Here is a 22,731-nt window from a genome sequence, read left to right on the forward strand (position 1 = left end):
TGGCAACATGCTTTTGACTGTGCTTTTCCAAATACAACAGTGGATGAGGTGCCTGAGAATATTTGCACAGGAGAGGAGAAGCTGGCAGACCTTCCATTCATCTATTTTGAAATGAGCATGACTGGCCATAGCTACAGTGTCTACAATGCTGTTTATGTTGTGGCTTATGCATTACATGCCATGTCTTCATCAAGACTGAAAAACAAAGCAATGCTGGATGAAGGGGATCTGAAGCTTCAAAATCAACCATATTGGAAGGTAGTTAGCTGAACATCCTCATGGGTTATAGCTAGACTAATTTGAGAAGTAAGCTGCCTCCCTATACTCTTCCAGTCCTTATGGTTGTATCTTCTTTAGCTGTCCTAAAAGCTAGAACCATCGTTTTTAATTTAGCCATCTCTACTTTCTTTTTCGTTGTGTATGTGCTGAGCCCTTAAAGCTTTGTAACCAGTACAGAAACCCACATTTAGAAGCAACGTCTTGTATATTAGAAAAGTTTGCTCCTCCATCTGGCTGCAAAAGTGGTCCAGGCAGGATTGCTTTTGTGTGGGGACAGAAAGACTGGCATGTAGGCACTCCAGTTTCTGATGCTGGAAAATTTCAGCAAAGGGAGAGGGGCAGAGGTATTTAAGGTGATGCTTTCTGCCTCTTTGTTCTCTTTATTTCTGAGCACAGGATTCAACCTGCCCTTCCAGTGTGAGTTTAACTGGTTGCCTTATTTGGGGGCAAGAAGAATTTTTTGTCCTTTTCTGTGATTGGCTTACAGGCATTTTCCCCCTCCTATTCTATACTGTCATGCCAAGCTGCAACAGTTAGTGGTGCATACTGGATATTTATGTTGACAGGTTATGTTGATGATGGGTGGGAAAGGTAGAGACTTGTGGTAGGTAGGGTCTGGAACCTGTGTCTCTCACTCTTGAGGGGGCATGAATGGGTTTCTAAAAAAACTCAATACCTGTGCAAAACAAATTAACAAATGCCCGAATTATGAGACAAATGCAATTTCATGACCCACTTGCAGCATTTTTATAAACCTTTATATTTTCATTCTAGCTCCATCACTTTCTGAGACATACCTCATTTAACAACAGTGCTGGACAGAAGATTTCCTTTGACCAAAATGGGAAGTTAGCAGCTGGATTTGATATCATCAACTATTTATGTGTTTCAAATATATCTAAAGTAAAGATTGGGAAGGTTGATCCTAGGGCCCCTTCAGAACAAAAAATAACCATCAATGAGGATGCCATCACATGGCACAACTGGTTTAACCAGGTAGGATCCAGTTAATAGCAGTTTAGGAATTACTTGTTCCTTGAAGTACTGAATGTCAGTAATGATAGACAAAATTAATTTCCCGAGGTATTGCTCAAATGAAGATACTTTATATAAATTTGTAGAAGTTTATATACTTCATAACATTATGCTTGGCATGGAGAAAATGGATAGAGAACAGTTTTTCCGCCTCTCACATAACATTAGAACCTGTGGATGAAACTGAAGATTCAAGACAGATAAAATAAAGTAATTCACACAGTGCATACTTAGACTATGGAACTAATTCCCACAGGATGGTCACCAACTTGGATGGTTTCAAAGTGGATTGGACAAATTCTTGGAGGTTCAGGCTAAGAATGGCTATTAGTTATGATGACGATGTTCTGCCTCCACAGTCTGAGGCATCTTAATAGCATGGGGTGGAGTGAAAAGTGTTCCTGTTCTCAGGTCCCCCTTGCAGGTTTCCTACAGGTCATTGTGAGAACAGATGCTAGATTAGATGTGCCATTGGCCTGATCCAGCAGGCTCTTCTTATGTTCCTATGTGTTTACTTGAGAAATCTTGCATCACGGATGTTTCTTTTCCCTTCTTCTCAAGCACATTTCAAAACATCTCCCCCTCTTTTGTTTAACCATATATAAAGAGAGCCAACTCAGAGTTCTGAGGTAAAAAAATACAGTGAGCCTGTAGATAGAATAATAGAATCACAGAATTGTACAGTTGGAATGCACCACAAGGGTCATCTAGTCCAACCCCCTGCAATGCAGGAATCTTTTGCCCAATGTGGGGTTTGAAGCCATGACCCTGAGATTAAGCATGTCATGTTGTACTGACTGAGCTATCCACAAGGGCGATTAAAAGTTACATCATGAGTCAAAAACTATAAACAAAAATGGTGGAATTAAACCGATTTCAACTCATATTTTCATTATTTATCTTAACAATTCTATCAGGTCATGTTCAACAATCCAAACATGAAGCATTAAATCCCAGGAATAACTAGGCAGCCTGTTTAAGACCATAATAACTTGCAAAACTCATTTAACTCTTAACTGATACATTAAGCACTAGATGGCATTATAACCAATATATATATATTCCTCTAATATACACCCACATTCCTGGTACGTTTTACTACTTTTTACTACTTTCCAGCATATTTCCAGCATATTCCAGTCCATTGGTGTAGAAGAAGGACACCACTAGTGGTAATGGTTGAAAGACTGGACAGAGATGGGTAGAACAAGATGAATTTCAAATGTTAATCCTAATTTTCCAGTTTAATAGTGATAATTGGGCATGCTTTTGTGGGACTGGAGTCACATAACATGGTCCCAAGACTTCAAAAGTATGTTAGCATATGATGGAACCATGCAGCCATTCTGATAAATCTGAAAATGAAAAGCCCACCCCAAAGGTTTAAAGGTCATCAAAGTGAAGGTTATTATTTTTTGTCCTATTTGCTTTATGAATTAGACACAACCTATTTCTGAATGCGTGGAAAGATGCCGTCCAGGTTCTAGCAAGAAAGTGAAGGAAGGGAAGCCATTTTGCTGCTACGATTGCATCTCATGTCCAGAAGGAAAGATTTCACATGAGGAGGGTAAGGCCTATATTGTATAGGTTTATTGATAAAATCAATGCAGTCTAGAGGGATAGGTTTGTAAAGACCACTTTAGGTAGAGATAGATAGATTTTCTATATTGCACTTCACCATATGGCTGCAGGGCCATGTAAAATATAATGAAATATGTCAATACAGACTTCTAGAAATCAGTTAAAATGTTAATGCAAAATAAACTCACCATAAACTAAAACAACAGTGGATAATCTAAGATAACTAAAGGTACAACAAATTGAACTAACTCTCCCCCCCCAAAAAAAAACCCACCTAGAAGAATAGTCATAAGCACATCAGCATTATTTCTCTACATTTTTTTCCCAAAAATTTTTTTCCCAAAAAAATGTTGGCATATTTTGGTAGGGGTTGGTGCTGCACAGGACAGCACTGAAAAGGTATGAATTGACATATGATATTTAAATATATGTGCAATAATTTGACCTTGTGTCTGGCGAGACTCACCACCACGAGGTCTGGTGAGACCTGCTGCCACCACAAGATTCTGTTAGGGTTGATGCTGCCGCGAAGCCCGACAAAACCACTGGCATACATCTGGAAGCCTACGCCACACTGGAAGTGCAGTGGAAGTGTAGCCTGGTTCCTTACGCATGTCAGTGGCCACAGCATGCTTCCAGGCCTTGGCAGAGGCCCTGCAGATGTGGTGGTGGAAGAAGCAGGACATCACAGATTGACATAAGAAGCCGGAGCCGCTTCTGTCAACCAGTGTCATCCCATACAAATTGGGACTGTTGGTGGATGTGTCATGTTGGTCTCCTACTAAAAGTGAACCAGAAAATATCACTCTTGGGTCTGGAGAAAACATATGTTCTTCTGCTGTTTTTTCTTGAATGTGATAACATCATAATCTTTGGTTTGTTTGTTTACACAAAGTAACTTGAAACAACTTACAACAACAATGCCACTTCCACACTTGAGTGGGGGCAAATTTCCCACACTCCATGTCCCCCAGGAAAGGAGACTCAAGTGATCTCTTCCTGGAGAGGAATTGTGGGTGGCCCATCTTAATGTGTGGAACAATCTTAGAGATGGGGAACAGGCTTTTAAGCCTTGATCCTCCCTGAATGCTGCAGATTTCTCTTTGGAGAGACCCACCCCCCTTCCCATTGCAGTGTAGGCTTGGGTTAGGTGGTCATTTCAGAGCTGATTAGGAATTTGGGAGTGAGCCCATACTTCACCTTGATTTTTCTCTATTTTGCCTACTTCATACTGTTTAGTTTAGTTTAGTTTAATTGTCTGTTAGTCCAGGCAGAAAATACAAGTCAAGAGAGGTGGGATAATTGAGGAAGCCTTGGGTTAAGGGCACTCTTGAGTCACTTTATGCTGCCTTGATTGGGGTCATTGGGTGTGCCCTTTAGGCTGGCATGCACACTGGGGTAAATGCTAACCTGATGGGGCAAGTGTGTGCTTCTCGGATCACCTACCAAAGATTATTAGAGTTTTCTTTCCAATCTTTTGCTCCAAGCTAACAGGTGTCTCCTGTAGACATATGAAGGAGTAGGAAGTGTCATGTTTCCTTCTGTCTTAGGAAACTTTTCCTCTCAAACTATATTTTGGTTTTGCTAGCTTTAATTTGGTTTTTAGATATATAATCTCAGATAATTCTGCATCCTGAGTCTTCCTTTGGGTATATAGGCAAATACATAATACATAGCTGCCAAGTCTCCCGCTGAAAAATGCGGGATCAGCAGTGGCGCGGCACCAGAAATCGCTTCTACTCGCTTCTACACATGTACAGACATGCGTAGTAGCGACTTTCGGTGCCGCGCTACCCATGTATGAGCACCAGAAATCGGGTGGTGCCAGGGCCCAAAATGGAGCCTCCCTGGCAGGTGAGAAATCCAGGGGATTTACGGGATTATTTTTTTCAATCCAGGCTGCCAGCAGGAAACTTTAAAATATGGGGTTTCCCGCGAAAAACGGGAGACTTGGCAGCTATGACATAACACCTCCCTTAAAATCATAACACCTCCCTTAAAATCAGCATTTAACTATGAGTAAAATCTAAAATGTAGGCACCATGAGTATGGAGCTGGCTAAGTGGATCACTGTCCTTAGTCATGAACAATATTTGATGCTTTGTTCCAGATGTATGCAACTATCACAGACAAATCATTATTTGATGTACATTTAATACCTCTGAGAGGAACAGCCATAGATATGTTTATGAGATGAATATAAGATTGACAGAGACTCATTTCTTTTTCAGACATGGGTGACTGCTTTAAATGCCCTGATGAATATTATCCAAACAAAAACCAGGTTGCATGTATCCCCAAGGACATAAATTTCTTGTCTTATGAAGAACTATTGGGGGTCATTTTAGCTTCTTTTTCTCTCTTCTCTTCAATTATCACAACTCTGGTATTAGGAATCTTTATAAAGCACCATGACACTCCCATTGTCAAAGCCAACAACCGGGATTTGACCTACATTCTCCTCATCTCCCTCCTGCTCTGCTTTCTTTCTGCCTTGCTATTCATTGGTGAACCTCAGAAGGTGACATGTCTCCTTCGGCAAACTGCTTTTGGCATCATCTTCTCAGTGGCTGTTTCTTCAGTTTTGGGAAAGACTATTATTGTGGTTCTGGCTTTTATGGCCACCAGACCAGGATCAATAATGAAAAAATGGGTGGGGAAAGGACTGGCCTACTCTGTTGTCGTTTCCTGCTCCTTTATTCAAGCAGGCATCTGTACTATCTGGCTGGCAACTTATCCCCCATTCCCAGATGTTGACATGCACTCAATGACAGAAGAAATCATACTAGAATGCAATGAGGGGTCTGTGGCAATGTTCTACTCAGTCATTGGCTACATGGGTTTCCTGGCCACGGTTAGTTTCACAGTGGCTTTCTTTGCCAGGAAGTTACCTGACAGTTTCAATGAAGCCAAGTTCATCACTTTCAGCATGTTGGTCTTCTGCAGTGTTTGGTTATCCTTCATTCCTTCTTATATGAGCACCAAAGGAAAATACATGGTGGCTGTGGAGGTTTTCTGTATCTTAGCATCCAGTGCTGGGTTGCTGGGCTGTATCTTTTCCCCAAAATGTTATCTAATTTTGTTGAGGCCAGAGCTGAACAATAGGGAACAGCTAATAAGACAAAATGTTTGTTGAATGTGTCCATGAAATCTTCTGTAATCTGCAGTGCCCAGCACAATATGTGTATGTTCTAGAATATTTCTAGATTTTTTCCTTGCAGCATTTGTTGTATGTAAATTTTCTTTGCAGCTCTCCAAACACACTCTAACAGTTTGTTACTGGATCTTGTCATATGTACATCCATGCCCATGAACCCATATCTGAGATGCATAAAACCTTTATTCTTTTTAGTGTGCGTTGTTGTTTCCTTTATTGTGGGTTATGGCTTGTTCCAGTAGTTATATAGAAAGAACATGTGATGAACCTCTTTCTCGTGCAGGTAAGATTCACATTCTATTGTCTGAGCTTGACAGTCCCTCCCCTTACCTGGCTAGTTCCCTGGCAACACCTCCCCAGGCGGGATTAGATGATTGGCTGGGGTAGGCGGAGACCACAGGTATCCAGCCTGGGAAGGTAGTGCCACTTCTGAACTACCAGGGAGTCACTCTGGGGATCCAGGGGGCTGTGTGCAACCACGCAAAAGTCGTCCCCCATTTAATGTGGGGAGCGGTCATTTTGAACAACCTTCTGAGAGGCATGTATCAGTCCCTCTCTGTCCATCCAAGGAATGAAGAAGCACTGTCAAACTTCAAGGAAACATTTCAGACAGGTAAAACCACCCAAGGAATGTGTAAAGCAATACTGGTATATGATGTGGCCAAGGGAAAGCCTTAATAGAGAGGAGTAGAGGGATCACCCTTAGCCCTCAGGTCTGAGGTGCACCACCCCTGTTCTAAGAAGTCATCCATAATTTGTAATAGCCAGGTGAACTTTGCTTGCCTTTTGTGCTCATTGTCACAACTACAAAGATGAATACAGTGGTGCCTTGACTTACAAATTTAATCCGTTCCGAAGGCACCTTCGTAGGTCGAAAAATTCGTAAGTCGAAAAGCGCCATTGGAAATGTGATTTCCCATAGGAATGCATTGGAAACGGAAAAATTCGTAAGTTGAAGCAACCCTATCTAAAAATTCATAAGTCGAAAAAAACCGCCACAGCTTCTGTTCGGATATCTAGGAATTCATAAGCGTGCGGCCATTTGCCCCATTCGTAAGTCAAAAAATTTGGTTGTCGAGTCATTCGTAAGTCGAGGTATCACTGTAATACAATTCATAGGATCCCCAAATATTCACTAGCAAGGAAGTTTCTTGGACAACCCATTTGGCTGTAATTTATATTGTAACAGTTGCTTATTGAGCCAATAAACTAATTCCAATATCTGACAGAACTTGCATGCTTTTTGGTAACCTCTTCTAAATCAAGGTAGCAAGATGTGATGCATTTCCCCTTCCTATTCCCTGGCTAAGTTTCACCACCAGATGTGGCCAAAGCATCTACAATTCTAAAACTGAACTATAGGCAGTTATTGCCTGTCTATAAAACAATAAACAGGGTGGCAATACAATGATTACTGCAATTGAAACAAGATAATACCACCAACCAATTATGGAGAAAGCTAGAGAGTTCCAGAAAAACGTCTACTTCTGCTTCATTGACTATGCAAAAGCCTTTGACTGTGTCGACCACAACAAACTATGGCAAGTTCTTAAAGAAATGGGAGTGCCTGATCACCTCATCTGTCTCCTGAGAAATCTCTATGTAGGGCAAGAAGCTACAGTTAGAACTGGATATGGAACAACTGATTGGTTCAAAATTGGGAAAGGAGTACGACAAGGTTGTATATTGTCTCCCTGCTTATTTAACTTATATGCAGAATTCATCATGCGAAAGGCTGGACTAGATGAATCCCAAGCCGGATTTAAGATTGCCGGAAGAAATATCAACAACCTCAGATATGCAGATGACACAACCTTGATGGCAGAAAGCGAGGAGGAATTAAAGAACCTTTTAATGAGGGTGAAAGAGGAGAGCGCAAAATATGGTCTGAAGCTCAACATCAAAAAAACCAAGATCATGGCCACTGGTCCCATCACCTCCTGGCAAATGGAAGGGGAAGAAATGGAGACAGTGAGAGATTTTACTTTCTTGGGCTCCTTGATCACTGCAGATGGTGACAGCAGTCACGAAATTAAAAGACGCCTGCTTCTTGGGAGAAAAGCAATGACAAACCTAGACAGCATCTTAAAAAGCAGAGACATCACTTTGCCAACAAAGGTCCGTATAGTTAAAGCTATGGTTTTCCCAGTAGTGATGTATGGAAGTGAGAGCTGGACCATAAAGAAGGCTGATCGTCGAAGAATTGATGCTTTTGAATTATGGTGCTGGAGGAGACTCTTGAGAGTCCCATGGACTGCTAGAAGATCAAACCTATCCATTCTTAAGGAAATCAGCCCTGAGTGCTCCTTGGAAGGACAGATCGTGAAGCTGAGGCTCCAATACTTTGGCCACCTCATGAGAAGAGAAGAATCCTTGGAAAAGACCCTGATGTTGGGAAAGATTGAGGGCACTAGGAGAAGGGGACGACAGAGGACAAGATGGTTGGACAGTGTTCTCGAAGCTACGAACATGAGTTTGACCAAACTGCGGGAGGCAGTGCAAGACAGGAGTGCCTGGCGTGCTATGGTCCATGGAGTCACGAAGAGTCGGACACGACTAAACGACTAAACAACAACAACAACAACAATACCACCAACAATGGTGCAGTAAATAAAGAGTTCACTTGTAATTGTTCAAGATATAATCTATTTTGGAAAGAAAAGAAATGAACAGTGAACCACTGATATATTACGAGTACAAGTGAACTCTGTATTTAAAGAAACTACTTTTGTCATTTTTATGAAGGTTTCTGGTTTGTTTACAGATTACTGCCTATCTAGCATGTTTTATTTATGTATGGAAATGCTTTTACCTTATGCTGGTCTAGGACCATAATAAAGATTTGGAATTTGGAATGTACAGTTCTTGTATGTTACTTTAAGTGATGTATGCATTCATATGAACACTTTCCCCTAGTATAAAACAACTGGAGAAATGTGAATTTCAAATGGTGGCTATATTTTAATTTGTGTATTGTTTTGGAAAGTGCAAATTTTGCAAATTTGCCTTAAAATGTGATGTGAAAACTTCTCCAGTCAGGCATTTAAAAGCTCAAGTGCATATTCCTAATCTGATAAATAGAAAAGAAAACTTCTATTCAGATGTGATAAACATGTTTTCTTTTGCAATTCCACGGGGAATTCCCACATTTGACTTCATATCACACACCCCTTTATGTATAAAAGCTATAATTAATTTCTAAAATCCACTGCACAATTACAGTTTCCCCTTAGAGAGCTAATAACACAAACTGAGAATGGCACAAAAATGCCCTCTAGCAATCACAGGTGTGATGAAGGACTAGGAACAAGCATGCATACACCACTCTTATAACTTTACTTATACTTTATATCTTGGAGTAATTCAAGCATATCATCATACTGACTGAGCATCCAAGTCAAGTCACCGTAACCACAGAGAATATCATGATAATGATGCAGGTGGAAATACAGAAGAATCTGGACGTAGAGTGAAAGGCGGTGATCAATATGGTAGTATTAGTTGTCTTTCTGCTAATACTGCTTTCTCATATTGCCTCTGAGGATCACTATGCTAAATGCAGGGTCCATGCTCCATACCCTCCACTCCAAAAATATCATCTGTCAGGCAACATCATAATTGGTGGGATTGTTTCTCATAGTTTCACCAGTGTTAATTCAGTAGCCTTCACAACAGAACCTCCAGCACCTTCATTTGAAGATCTTTTGTAAGGAGCTAATTCTTTCTTTCTGTTGTTTTGTGGTTTTGTTTTGTTTTGTTAATTGGTCTTAGTCTTAGAAGCTGCAGTCTCATAAAAATGTTTTTTTGGACTGTAGAAAAAGCTAATACGTTTAAGGGAAAGCTCCACCTGGAAGAAGATGCACTGGTAAAATAGTTCCCCCACCATTGTAACAGTATTGGTCCAAATATCCCTCTTCAAATATGACTACTACTGTTACTATTATTGTTAAAATTTGATCATGTGAGATTCTATCATTTGTTACATCTCTTTTGAACTTAAGGTAAAAAAAAAAAGAGCAGGAAGAAATTTTAGCTCTTCTTTCCTTTACAAACTCCACCTCACTCATTTCTACCCCATGGTTCCTTTCTTTCATCATATACATGCTGTCTCCACTTGCACTTTTGCTGTGCTTTTCATTTCTTCTGATATTTCAGTTACTTGGCTTCAAACACAGCACTGTTTATTTGTTTCATTTTATTTACATTACCACAACTATCTTAATGTATCCTGAATGTAAAATAGACTCATTTCATATTTCTTTCTTTCTTTCTTTCTTTCTTTCTTTCTTTCTTTCTTCCTTTCTTTCTTTCTTTTTCTTTGCACGACTGTGTTTCTTTGAAAGAATATTCATAATCATAGTAATATATTTTATCAATACCAATATTTTGAAGAGAAATACTCATGTTGTTGATTGTTTAATTTTCCCCACCCCATGAATAATACAGATAAAGCAGACACAGAACAAAATGGCAATAACTTATTAAGGTATGTCTGATTGTAGTTTTTAATCTTGTCCTAGTTTTGTGCCTAAAAATTACCAGCACATCCTGGCCTTGGCATTTGCAGTACAGGAGATAAATGAAAACCCTCAGCTATTACCAAATGTCACCTTGGGTGTCTGCATCTATGACAGCTATTTCAATGCACAGAGGACTTATCATGCTACTATGCTACTTACATCCACATTGGAGATATTTGTCCCTAACTATTTATGTGACACCCAGAATCATTTGGTAACAGTCATTGGAGGACTAGATTCAGATATTTCTCTTTATGTGGCCACTGTATTGGATATCTACAAAATTCCACAGGTAAGGTACAGTATGTGTGCATATGAGTATTAAAAATAATAGTGGTAAAATGAACAGCTTGTGAGCACAAATGCTTTTTTTCACATTCTATGAGAATGTGCATATAATATTTCCAAGCGGAAGAAATTATGCCTATTTGACGATCAGTGTTTACCTATTCATTAGATTTGTATCTCAACCCTTCTCTCATGGGAGACAAATAGTAGAAATAATACAAGTTAAAATAAAATAGAAAATACTTTTATAACAACAACAACAACAACAACAACAACAACAACAACAACAACATACTCCCTGCGACGAAAGTCCTTTACTTTCCGTCTTATAACTTTGACCTTTCAATTATTAAAAGCACTAACAGGGATTTCTGAGGTAAATCAAACCTCCCACTTATCCCTCTAGCCTTTCTTTAAACCCTCTAGCACTCGTAGGTTTTCAAAAATAAGAGAGTCCTCTTCCAGCCTAAACGTGGCCAGTTACCTATATAGACTCGGGGCTATAAGTAAGACTGTTCCTATGTGTACTCAGATAAGGGTTTCACTTCACTAGAAACTCCCTTACTGTAAAGCTAGCCTCCTTCCTGAGGTAACTTTATTATCATCCAGAACTTGTCTCCTCCTTTAGCCCCCCTCCTTTTCTTGGTGCACTCTCAGCCACAAACTAACCTTTCTCCTCTAAAAGGCAGTTTTGACAGTTTAAAAGAGTTCCCCACCAACTGGGTTCCTGGATACCTTAGCTGGAAAATGAAATAGACGATTACTGGTATGACACTTTAAAGATTTATTGGCTTGAATCTTAATGGTTGCTTTCTGGTATCATTGGTACAAACTTAATTTCACAGGTAACGTTCTTGGTAATCAAATAACAGAATACCTATCAACTACTTCATCTACTCTAAGTCTACCTTCTCCACGACCACCCAAGCTCCCCCACAAAAACCGCCAACTGACATAATGGTTCCCCTTTCCATTTAAACCCCATGCAGGCCACGCCTCCCATGGAATGTTGCTGTCAGTTAACCAGGAGTCTGGGTTAACCCTTCGATAGGTCGGTTGCGAAACAAAAACATAACATAACAGTTTCAAATTCACCACACTCCCCAACCCACAATGCATTGAATGGCTCTCCAACAGGTACACAGTGTTAGGCTTGTTGGTGGTCATTTGAGGGAGTATACGGACTGTATCATAAATGCCCCAACTACGGTAGCTATAATCCCTGTGATTACTGTTTTTGGGAATGCTTCCTCTTTCCCTCTGACGCACAGAGGCAGATGTTAGTCAGGGAGACAAAGAGCTGGGGTGCAAATATTCTTGACTTGTTAGGTCAGTTATTGTGATAGTACGCAGGGGCCAGGGGACTGGATTGTGAAGGAATATTGTATGTATAAAAGTCCCACTTGAGAATTGGTGAACATTACTAGGAAATAGGAGGAGAGCCCACAAAAGAAAAGGTAAGTTGATACTAAGAAGATTCCTAGATGCTGAAATAAGAGAATAACATACCGTAATAACATAATTTAAAATAAGTAAAGCATTTATTAAAATTCAACAATAAGAATTCCCCTCAAAAACCACCCCAGCACAATATGTGTAGGGAAAATCCCAGAAGGGGTACATCCCATGAAACTGTCAAATTTTATCTATTAAAGGACAGGGTAATGCTGTGTAGCCTTACAATATGGCAGAAGTTAAGCAACAAAGATGCTAGATGCATCTATGTGGTGAGGTTGTTGCATAATTTAGGAGTTACCAGAGAGAAATCCCTCTCCCATTGGGAGGAACTATGAAAACACTATTATTATTATTATTATTATTATTATTATTATTATTATTATTATTATTATTTTCACTCACATCTCCTCTTTCATCTTCAGCTAACATTCAGTCCTGCACCAGTGATGAATGATAAAACCCCAGGCCTTTCCTTCTACCAGATGGTCCCCCAGGAAGCCCTTCAGTATGAGGGAATTCTCTCTCTGCTTCTGCATTTTGGGTGGACGTGGATTGGAGTCATTGTTATGGATAATGATAATGGAGAAAGATTTGTGCAAACTGTGCTTCCAGTCTTTTCCCAGAAGGGTGTTTGTTTTGCCTTCATAGAGAGAATCCCCACATTTTCTTTTATCACTGAATTTATGGACATCATAGAAGATGGGGTCAAAATAAATGATAATATGCTGGGCAGCAAAGCAAATGTAATAGTGATCTATGGAGAATCTTATTCCATGTCATTTTTCAGATGGCTTCCATTTTTATCTGTTGAAAATAAATTAGGGGGGAAAGTTTGGATAGCAACAGCCCAGGTGGAGTTCAGTGCATTTCACTATCAAAGGCATTGGGATGCAGAACTATTCCATGGTGCTATAGCCTTCAGATATCAGTTCAGTTATTTACAGACATTTCACAACTTTCTTAAGAACAGAAATCCTTTAAATACAATAGAAGATGATTTTATAAAGAAATTCTGGGAGACCTTATTCAGCTGTGTCTTCTTAAATACCATTGGGGACCATGTGGATGGAGATATTTGCACAGGAGAAGAGAAGTTGGAGAGCCTCCCTCTCCCTTTGTTTGAAATGAGTATGACTGGGCACAGCTACAGTATCTATAATGCAGTCTATGTAGTGGCCCATGCTTTACAAGCTATGTTCTCATCCAGAAGGACATATGGCACAGTGTTAGTCAGAGGAAGACCTCAACTTCAAAATCAACCGTTTGGGCAGGTATGGGCATTCTCATGCGGTAGCATACTGTATTTTGAAGGTAACAAAAGATACTAATTTGTCCATAAAACTCTACCTATGCTGATATTTTCAGCTTTCTTCCTCTGCCCGCTGCACATAAATGAAAGAATAGCCTATGATTCAGTCAGCCTTCCTTTTCTTTCTTTCTTTTTTCTCTTTTTCTTTTGTATATGAACCTACTGTAAATACAGTGTAGTATGGGTTATGGGTACTCATTTTCTGATTCGTGTAGAATGATGGAGGACCATTTTTTTCTGCCAATTCTTCTTCATCCTCAATAGAGTAATATTTTTATTATGCTATTGTCTTCAGAATGCAGTCAGGAAAATGCAGGCCGGGAGTTTTATAAATTCTTTTCAAGTGTCCGTTTTAAGTTCAACTTTTTACACACTACTATATAAATTCTGGCACGCGGGTGATGCTGTGGGTTAAACCACAGAGCCTAGGGCTTGCCGATCAGAAGGTCGGCAGTTCAATTCCCCGCGATGGGGTGAGCTCCCGTTGCTCGGTCCCAGCTCCTGCCAACCTAGCAGTTCAAAAACACCTCAAAGTGCAAGTAGATAAATAGGTACCGCTCCAGCGGGAAGGTAAATGGCATTTCTGTGTGCTGCTCTGATTCGCCAGAAGCAGCTTTGTCATGCTGGCCTCATGACCTGGAAGATGTACACCGTCTCCCTCAGCCAATAATGCGAGATGAGCAGTCAGGACTTGACCTAATGGTCAGGGGTCCCTTAACCTTTTTATATAAATGCTGTTATTTATTTATCTTCTTTTTGTCTAGCTCCATCACTTTCTCAGAAGTGTTTCCTTTAATAACAGTGCTGGGGACCAGATTTCTTTCGATCAAAGTGGGAAAATAATAGCTGGATTTGATGTTATAAACTTGATCGTTTCCTCCAACCAATCCTTTCATAAAGTGAAAGTTGGTAGGCTTGATCCTCAGGCTCCTCCAGACAGAGTGTTGACCATCAATGACAAGGTCATAAGATGGCACAGCTTGTTTAACCAGGTAAGAACTGACTGTCAGCGCCTTGCAAACTGTTTAATAGTTCAGTGAGTTTTAAGTCACTATTCTCACCTGGCTAAATAGAATGAAATAAAAATTTAGCTCTAAACTGCCTTATGTCCCTGGTGGAGTTTTTTGTGGGGTCTAGGTCACTAGTCTGACATGCAATATTTAAAAAAGAAATTTCATGATTTAATGAAGTAGAAATAAAAAACTAGTATATGCAAATATAAATAAAACATTAATTATATGCAAACAAGCATAAACACATTTGTGTTTAAAGTTTTTCAAGGTAACATCAAATCAAATCCAGCTGATCTATATTACAGCCCTATCCAATAAATCACAGATTTCAGGAGCAGTTCTATAGCATAATGCACCAAAATGAGCAGAGTTATGATCCAGTGGATCTCTAGGTGAACTGAAAGGTTCCTGGCATCGTAATTTATCCCAATTGTTCCCCTCCTTTCAAAATAACAATTATGTTATACCCACATGTGCAATAACTTTTGTAAACAGCTTTGAGGTGTTTTTCAATCAAAAAGTGAATACATTTTATGAAATAGATAAATATGCTCCAGCTATTTATAATTTCTCAGAACGTAATGTCTTAATTATTCTCTAAGAAACAACTAAAAGTCCCCAAAATCTTAAGAATACGAAGTTCATTTTTCTTGACCTTTTTCATTTCTGGATTAGGTACAACCTTTTTCTGTATGCACTGAGAGTTGTTATCCTGGTTATAGCAAGAAAGTGAAGGAGGGGGAGCCATTTTGCTGCTATGATTGCATTCCATGTCCTGAAATGAAGATTTCAGCTCAAAAGGGTAAAACACACACACTTTACAGGTTTTCAATATCGGATTAGAAAAGTATAGTTCTGAGGGATAGACAGTGTGGTTTGTTTTTATTCAATGTTTGAAATGTGATAAAACAACTTGACAGTACGAAGATATTTCAGATTACTCTGATCCCTATGGTTACTATTTTTATTTGATCAGCATCTCTTTCAGTTAAATTTTGCCTGATTCTGAATGTTTCATCAGTGGTTTTTAACTTGCTTAATCTCTAATATCATTTTCCTTCAGTCCATAGTCCAAATTAACCAGAGGAGCAGAGCTTTTCAATGGCATTCTCACTAACCAGTTGAGAAGGTTTTTCAATTGCTGAAACGAACTGAGCTTGTTGGATCGGCCAAGTTTTGGCCACATAATTTCCTCTAGTTATTGTTAATGTTACTCTTTGTTTATATGTGGTGTTTGGGCCACAAAGGCTCCCAGGTTGCTCAAATGGGTTGGCACAAATAATACAACTAAAAACAATTTAAGAAAAGAACATATTGACATCTTTAAAAATGTGAGAGGAATCTAATGTCATCAAGTCTCATCTATCTAATTTTCCTCAAAGCTTGTGACAACAATAAGCCACTGAATGCTAGGTTCTAGAGAACGGAAAAACTTCAGGAGACTAATAGAAAACTTAAAACAAAGTGCAAACATAGGAAGTGAAGTGCTGAAAGCAATGGTTCATATATGCATTTTTGTGGATATATATATATATATATATATATATGTATATATATATATATATGCATCTCCCTCCCTCCCTCCCTCTCTCTATGTATATCAACATGGAAATGGTATGAATCATATAAATGGCTGATTCATTAAGATACCTTGAAGATTTTAAACAAAAAGACAGTGTAGAAACACTTTAAAAGATTAAATAATACAGTGCCTCTAAGAGGAACAGTTATAATATTAATTGCTAAGATTTAGTTAGCAATATAATAGTTAGCTGTACAATGTAATATTGCTAATATTATGGCAATGACACTGAGTCAACATCATTTGTCACTCTATATGATGACCTGTGTCAGGAGGGAAACAGAGCAAATGGGTCCCTGTAAATTCTCCCTGAGCTTGCTTTCAACACAATCAACCATGTTATACTTCTGCCCAAATTGGGGGTGGGCAACATTGCTTTGCAGTGGCTACAGTACTGCATGGGTGGTCCTTTCCAGAGGGTGATGCTGAGGGAGTGTCATCCGGCCTCAAGAGGACTTCAATGTAGGGTTCCGTAGGGTTTGATGTCATCTTCCATTCTGTTTAACATCTACATTAAACTACTGAGTGGACCACATTGTCAGCAAAATGCTGACGACACACAGATCTATTTCTCCTTGACATCTTCAGGCGTGCCAGTGGATAGGCTGGCAGTAATGGACTGGATGGAAATTTATGAATTGGAGCTCAATCCAGATAGGAATGAGACATAGTTAGTGGGTGGTTCCATAAACTGATTAGATGGGAGGCTGTCTGCCCTTGGTGGGGCTATACTCTCTCTGAAAGAGCAGGTATGCAGCTTGAGGATAATTCAGGGTCCGTTGCTGTTGCTTGAGGATATGGTGGCCTCATTGGTATGGAGCCAAGCTGTGCCCTTATCTGGATAAAGGTAAAGGGACCCCTGACCATTAGGTCCAGTCGTGACTGACTCTGGGGTTGCGGCACTCATCTTGCGTTATTGGCCGAGGGAGCCGGCGTACAACTTCCAGGTCATGTGGCCAGCATGACAAAGCCACTTCTGGCAAACCAGAGCAGCGCACGGAAACGCCATTTACCTTCCCGCTGTAGCAGTACCTATTTATCTACTTGCACTTTGACATGCTTTCAAACTGCTAGGTTGGCAGGAGCTGGGACCGAGCAACGGGAACTCACCCCGTCGTAGGGATTCAAACCGCCGACCTTCTGATCAGCAAGCCCTAGGCTCTGTGGTTTAACCCACAGCACCACCCGCATCCCCCCTTATCTGGATAGGGATTGCCTATATGCTCCAGTAACCTCTAGGTTAAATTACTGCAATGCATTATACATGGGACTGCCTCTGGAACCAGTTCAGAAACTTCAGTTGGTGCAGAATTTAACAGCATATGACACCAGTTTCGGCCTGACTGCAGCGGCTGCCAATTAATTTCTGGACCCAATTTAAAGCATCATTTTTTACCAATGATGCCTTAAATGGCTCTGAACTATAATACTTCAAGGACCACCTCTTCCAATATAAACTGACCTGGACCCTGCAGTCATGATCTGGGTCCCTTCATAATGTGCCCTTACCACGAGAGGTCTGGAGAGTGGTAATACAAGAATGGGTATTTTCTGTGGTGTCTCCCTGTTTTTGAGTCTTGTATGGCACCTGTTCGTTTGAGATATATAGGGGGGGGGGGGCAAGTACACTTTGGTGAGAGAACCCCAGCAGAGGTTTAAAGAAACAAATTATGCAGCAAAATAAACATAGAAATACATGCTGTTGGACCTTTAAAATATGCCCTTCTGTTGTTGTTTTTTAAAAAACATTTTTTATGATTTTTCCAAATTATTACAGATCAAACCAAATTACTTTAACACAATTTCTTAAAATCAGGCTTGCTGGTTTAATACAATTTCTTACTTTGATTTAATACAATTTCTTACTTTGATTTAATACAATTTCTTAAAATCAGGCTTCCCGCTCCTGTTCTAAACATATGTCAGTCATTTCATATTTAGTGTCCAGTTGTCATCCTTCACTTGCTGTTAAACCATTCTTCTAACTGACCGACTTTTCCTCCTTACAAACAGTCCCTCTGTTACATTTTATAAATATAAAAGCAGTCCTTAATATACATTTCAGTTCCAGACCTGGTATGCTGGGAGAGTTCATTACTATCTTCCATTGTTCAATTCTCTGCAGTGTTTATCTTGATGGTACAAGGTCACATTCCATTCCTTCCACTTTTTTCAGACTAGCATATGAGCCACAGCCATAAGTAACTCACAGGGTGCACTTCCAGCTTCCACCATTAAAATTTCCCTGTAGAGTTCTTTTTTGGAACACAGTTAAAAGCAAAATCTTTTCTTAAATTCAGCCTCTTTTCCACATCTGTTCAGCTGCAGCTCATTCTCCTCCCTCCACTGCATTCTTCCAACAACACCCCCAGTCCAGATAGTCATAAATAAAACCCATTCAGCCTCTATCAAGAGGCGGAGGCATAGCAAAACCATATTAAATTCATTGTTGAGCATAAATCAAAAGCCTCCCCCCTCTTTTTTGAGGTTCCAGGCAGAGTAACAAAGCAACAGCTATACACGTCTCTTTCATTGTGCAGGGGAGGACAAAAAAATCCCTTTCCCAGCTGTTGTAGGGATTTTCAAGCTTCAGGAAAATCATTCAAATACCTTCAGAAAGCCTAGCCCAGTTCTTTTGACAGCTTATTGATTGTAGTCCATTAGCATATGTCAGTCCAGGAGCACCTCTTGATTAAAGCCAAGTATCCAGACTAAGAAAGAACCCTCCAGAAATCATGGTGGTAATGGAGGCTCGTCCATGGCAGGGACACACTCAGGGACGTAGGAAGATAGGGGTGGGCCGCCCCTAGCGGCGGGCTGCAAGGGATGCCATCGTGGGTGCCCGCCCCCAAAACGACCCCCGCCCCCTTCCGGGAGGCACACCACACCCCCGGAACGTGCTCCACGGCCCTCTGGGAGGCACGCCCCACCCCCCAGAACGTGCATCACAGCCCTCCGGGAGGTGCGCCCTGCCCCCAGAATGGGCGGCAGCCTCGCCCCTGCCCCCAGTGCCGGAGCATGAAGCTCCACCACTGGACACACTGCCAGGTCGCTCCCACTCTGTCTTTCAAGTTGGCAGACATGGGATTACACAGTACTGAGGGATACAGTGAAAATCGCAGACCCCACTGGGGGACATTGCAAGGATTTATTCCTCATAAATCTTCTCTTTCCCCTTCCTGAACTTTGTCGCAGCCTCTGGAGGGCTGCGAAGAATAACTGCAATTGATCGTGGCTGTGGCCAGAAACCTTAAAATATGCCCTTTTAAGCGAATTCCAGAATTTGTCTCTTCCCCTAGCATTGTAAAAAGCTTCCTTTTTTTAAGCTTCCTTACAAACTCTCCAAAGGTCAGATTCATAAGCTTCAGAAAAGTTACATAGGCAGTAAAACATAGCTTAGTTACAAAGTGATGAAAATTCCTAAATTATCCATATACCCTGTGTTTCTCCGAAAATAAGACACCGTCTTATATTTATTTTTTCTTAAAAAAAAACACACCACACTATGGCTTATTTTCAGGGGGTGTCTTATTTTTTTCCTCCTCCTCCTCCTCCTCCTCCTGCCACGACTGGCATTGCTGCTGTGCCTACCACTATGTCTTATTTTCAGGGTATGGCTTATATTCCTTGAATACTTAAAAATCCTGCCACAGCTTATTTTATGGCCACGTCTTATTTTTGGAGAAACAGGGTATTAATTCAAGAATGTCTGATGAGAGCATGCAGTTAAGCAGCAGCAACCAACACAAACACCTTCACACATTGAGCTTCTTGGTTAGACTTAGTGGGGAGAGGGGTAGAATTGGTTACCACCACCACCCCCAAGATAAGAGGAAATGACCTAGCTAACCTGACAGCACGGCTAACTCTATGATATTAACCCCTTCATGTGTTACTTAGACTTAAGCAGAGTGGTTATAGGAGGCTGGTTATCTCATAGTGCCTTCATTACATATCTTTAGGTGCCAGGTGAAAACATTCTTCTTCCATCAGGCTTTTCTCTGATTAAGCAATCGTTATTATGTTGTGTATTATGTTGAACGCCACCCTGTGATCTTTGGATGAAAGGCTGAATATCAATTTAGTAACAATAAATTACCTTTGCTTTTCAGATATGCATGACTGTTATGACTGCATGGACACAACCTATCCAAACATGAAGCATGATTTTTGCATACCCAAAGCTAGAACATACTTATCTTATAAAGAACCTCTGGGAATCACCTTAAGCCTCTTTGTACTTTCCTTAGCGTTAATAACAGCTCTGGTGCTGGGAATAATTCTGAAGAACCACAACACTCCCATCGTCAAAGCCAACAACCGGAACCTCACATACATTCTCCTGATCTCCCTTCTGCTTTGCTTCATTTCTGCATTGCTTTTAATTGGCCATCCTGAACCGGTGACATGTCTTCTCCGACAAACTGCTTTCAGCACCATCTTCTCAGTGGCTGTTTCTTCTGTGCTGGCAAAAACTATCATGGTGGTTCTGGCATTTATGGCCACAAAGCCAGGAAGCAGGATGAGAAAATGGGTGGGGAAAAGCCTGGCCAACTCCATTGTTGCATCTTGTTCCTTTGTGCAAGCAGGCATTTGCAGTGTGTGGCTGGCAACCTCTGCCCCATTCCCAGATGTGGACATGCACTCAGTGACTACAGAAATTATATTAGAATGTAATGAGGGATCTGTCATTTTATTCTCTTGTGTCTTGGGCTATCTTGGCTTCTTGGCTATTGTCAGTTTTGTTGTGGCTTTCTTTGCTAGGAAGTTACCAGACAGTTTCAATGAAGCCAAGTTCATCACTTTCAGCATGTTGGTGTTCTGCAGCGTGTGGCTTTCCTTCATTCCAGCTTATCTGAGCTCCAAGGGCAAATACATGGTGGCTGTGGAGGTCTTTTCTATTTTAGCTTCCAGTGCTGGCTTGCTTGTTTGCATCTTTGCACCCAAATGTTATATCATTTTGTTGAGACCTGAGCTGAACAACAGGGGACAGCTAATAAGAAGATAAGAATGAATAAATAGCTTTTTGTTACAGTCTGTGGTCTGGATGCATATCTACACACATACACACACCTTTCTGATATATTCCCCTTTCTGGAGCTCTTCAATATATGTTTTGCTCAAAATTCTCTAAGCACTTACCTGTTTGAGATACATGTGAAACTCAGAATCAACTTTTTTAAAATGTATGTACAGAAGGGAAGTCATACAGACTCATGTATGTATAGAAAGTATTTTTAAGTCAGACACAATCAAGAACTATACAGCAACACAGAAATGAGGATCAGAGTAGGTTTAAATGGAAGTATGATGAATGCTTTTCAAACTTTGTGAGGAGTAAAGTAAGTTTGCATTCTGACTCCCACTCTTTTTTATTTTATAGCAATAGATTTTTTAGCCAATGCAAACTCCCCATCTTCATGTATGCAGATGATTTAGTGTTCCTCTCTATTTCTCTATTGCACCTCAAAAAAACTCTTGGAGATGTTCACTGCATACTGTAAACAAGAAAGCTTATGTATAAACTACAAAGAGAACAAATTTCTAGGGTGACTGCTTCTAATGAATTCTGAATTCTAAATAAAAAAGTTTTGCTTTCCCAATGCAAGTCAATGTGAGGACCAAATATTATGATTTCTGAATTTTAATTCTGAATCCATGTGTCTGTTCTGTCCTGTTTCTGCTTTTTTTAAAAAAATATGCACAAAAGTAGCATTTGTTTTTATGTGCATGTGAGAAAGTCCAGTGATGTCCTCTCTCCAGAAGCTTTGGAGCCGACCGAGGACTTCCAGGTAGGTTACACCTTCTATTGTGCCAAGAGGACGGTCCTGACCCTTACCTGGTCTACTCCCTTGGCTACGCCTCCCCAGTAGTGATTGGTTCACTGAGGTGAGTTAGGCAGGAACCTCAGGTTTGCAACTTTGGGAGGCAGTCCACAACTGCTTACCTGGGAATCACGTAGGATGGGGGGTGCTGCGAGTAGCCATGCAAATAGGGCCCTCCTTCTGATGTGGAGAGCGGTGTGTGTGTGTGTGTGTGTGTGTGTGTGTGTAATATTTCCCAAAAATATACATTTTAAAAAGTATTTTGATACCCATTAAAAAATAAAATAAAATAACCCTTAACAACTCCATTAGACCATCCAGGAACAGGGGGGTGGAAAACAACTAATGAAAAACTAAGCTGTGGACTGCACATCAGATCAGAGTTGTTAGGCAAAAAAAGGAGCAAAGTAAAACTTCTGTCCAGATGTGACAAACATGATTTTCTGAAATTAACTGCAATTACACAACCTTGACTTTGTAATTATTATCCTTTGTAATTTTATTGAAAAATAAAAAGTGCAAAATTACTAGTGCACAGAGTGAGACACAAACAAAAGAAACAAGAAATAGTACCCATGTAGAAAACAAATCGGAAGAAAGATATTGTGTATATTACAGGGGGGGGGGGACTTGTTATTGTAGTTAGCCAGATGTTAATCTAATATGGCATTTATTTTTTAAAAA

General features: G+C 40.2%; 2 protein-coding genes across 2 annotated transcripts; both read left to right on the plus strand.

Moving 5' to 3' along the window:
• The first annotated feature begins 2,766 nt into the window (after positions 1-2,766).
• Positions 2,767-6,031, plus strand: LOC118077957 (vomeronasal type-2 receptor 26-like). The gene is made up of 2 exons (XM_035101677.2): positions 2,767-2,881; positions 5,127-6,031. The coding sequence occupies exon 2, from the start codon at positions 5,129-5,131 to the stop codon at positions 6,029-6,031; it is 903 nt and encodes a 300-aa protein (XP_034957568.2). The 5' UTR covers positions 2,767-2,881; positions 5,127-5,128.
• A 3,509-nt stretch (positions 6,032-9,540) lies between these two features.
• Positions 9,541-21,230, plus strand: LOC132591121 (vomeronasal type-2 receptor 26-like). Its single transcript, XM_060281138.1, has 5 exons — positions 9,541-9,758; positions 10,573-10,864; positions 14,392-14,619; positions 15,316-15,442; positions 20,335-21,230. The coding sequence occupies exons 1-5, from the start codon at positions 9,541-9,543 to the stop codon at positions 21,228-21,230; spliced, it is 1,761 nt and encodes a 586-aa protein (XP_060137121.1).
• The last annotated feature ends 1,501 nt before the right edge of the window (positions 21,231-22,731 follow it).

This window comes from Zootoca vivipara, chromosome 13, assembly GCF_963506605.1.
Source record: "Zootoca vivipara chromosome 13, rZooViv1.1, whole genome shotgun sequence".
NCBI classification, from domain to species: domain Eukaryota; kingdom Metazoa; phylum Chordata; class Lepidosauria; order Squamata; family Lacertidae; genus Zootoca; species Zootoca vivipara.

Excerpts from the sequence above, each read along its gene's own strand:
- LOC118077957 (XM_035101677.2), top strand. The coding sequence starts at position 5,129 with ATGGGTGACTGCTTTAAATGCCCTGATGAATATTATCCAAACAAAAAC.
- LOC132591121 (XM_060281138.1), top strand. The coding sequence starts at position 9,541 with ATGGTAGTATTAGTTGTCTTTCTGCTAATACTGCTTTCTCATATTGCC. Across the intron at positions 14,620-15,315 it reads GGCACAGCTTGTTTAACCAG|GTACAACCTTTTTCTGTATG; the intron begins GTAAGAACTGAC and ends TTTCTGGATTAG. Across the intron at positions 15,443-20,334 it reads GAAGATTTCAGCTCAAAAGG|ATATGCATGACTGTTATGAC; the intron begins GTAAAACACACA and ends TTTGCTTTTCAG.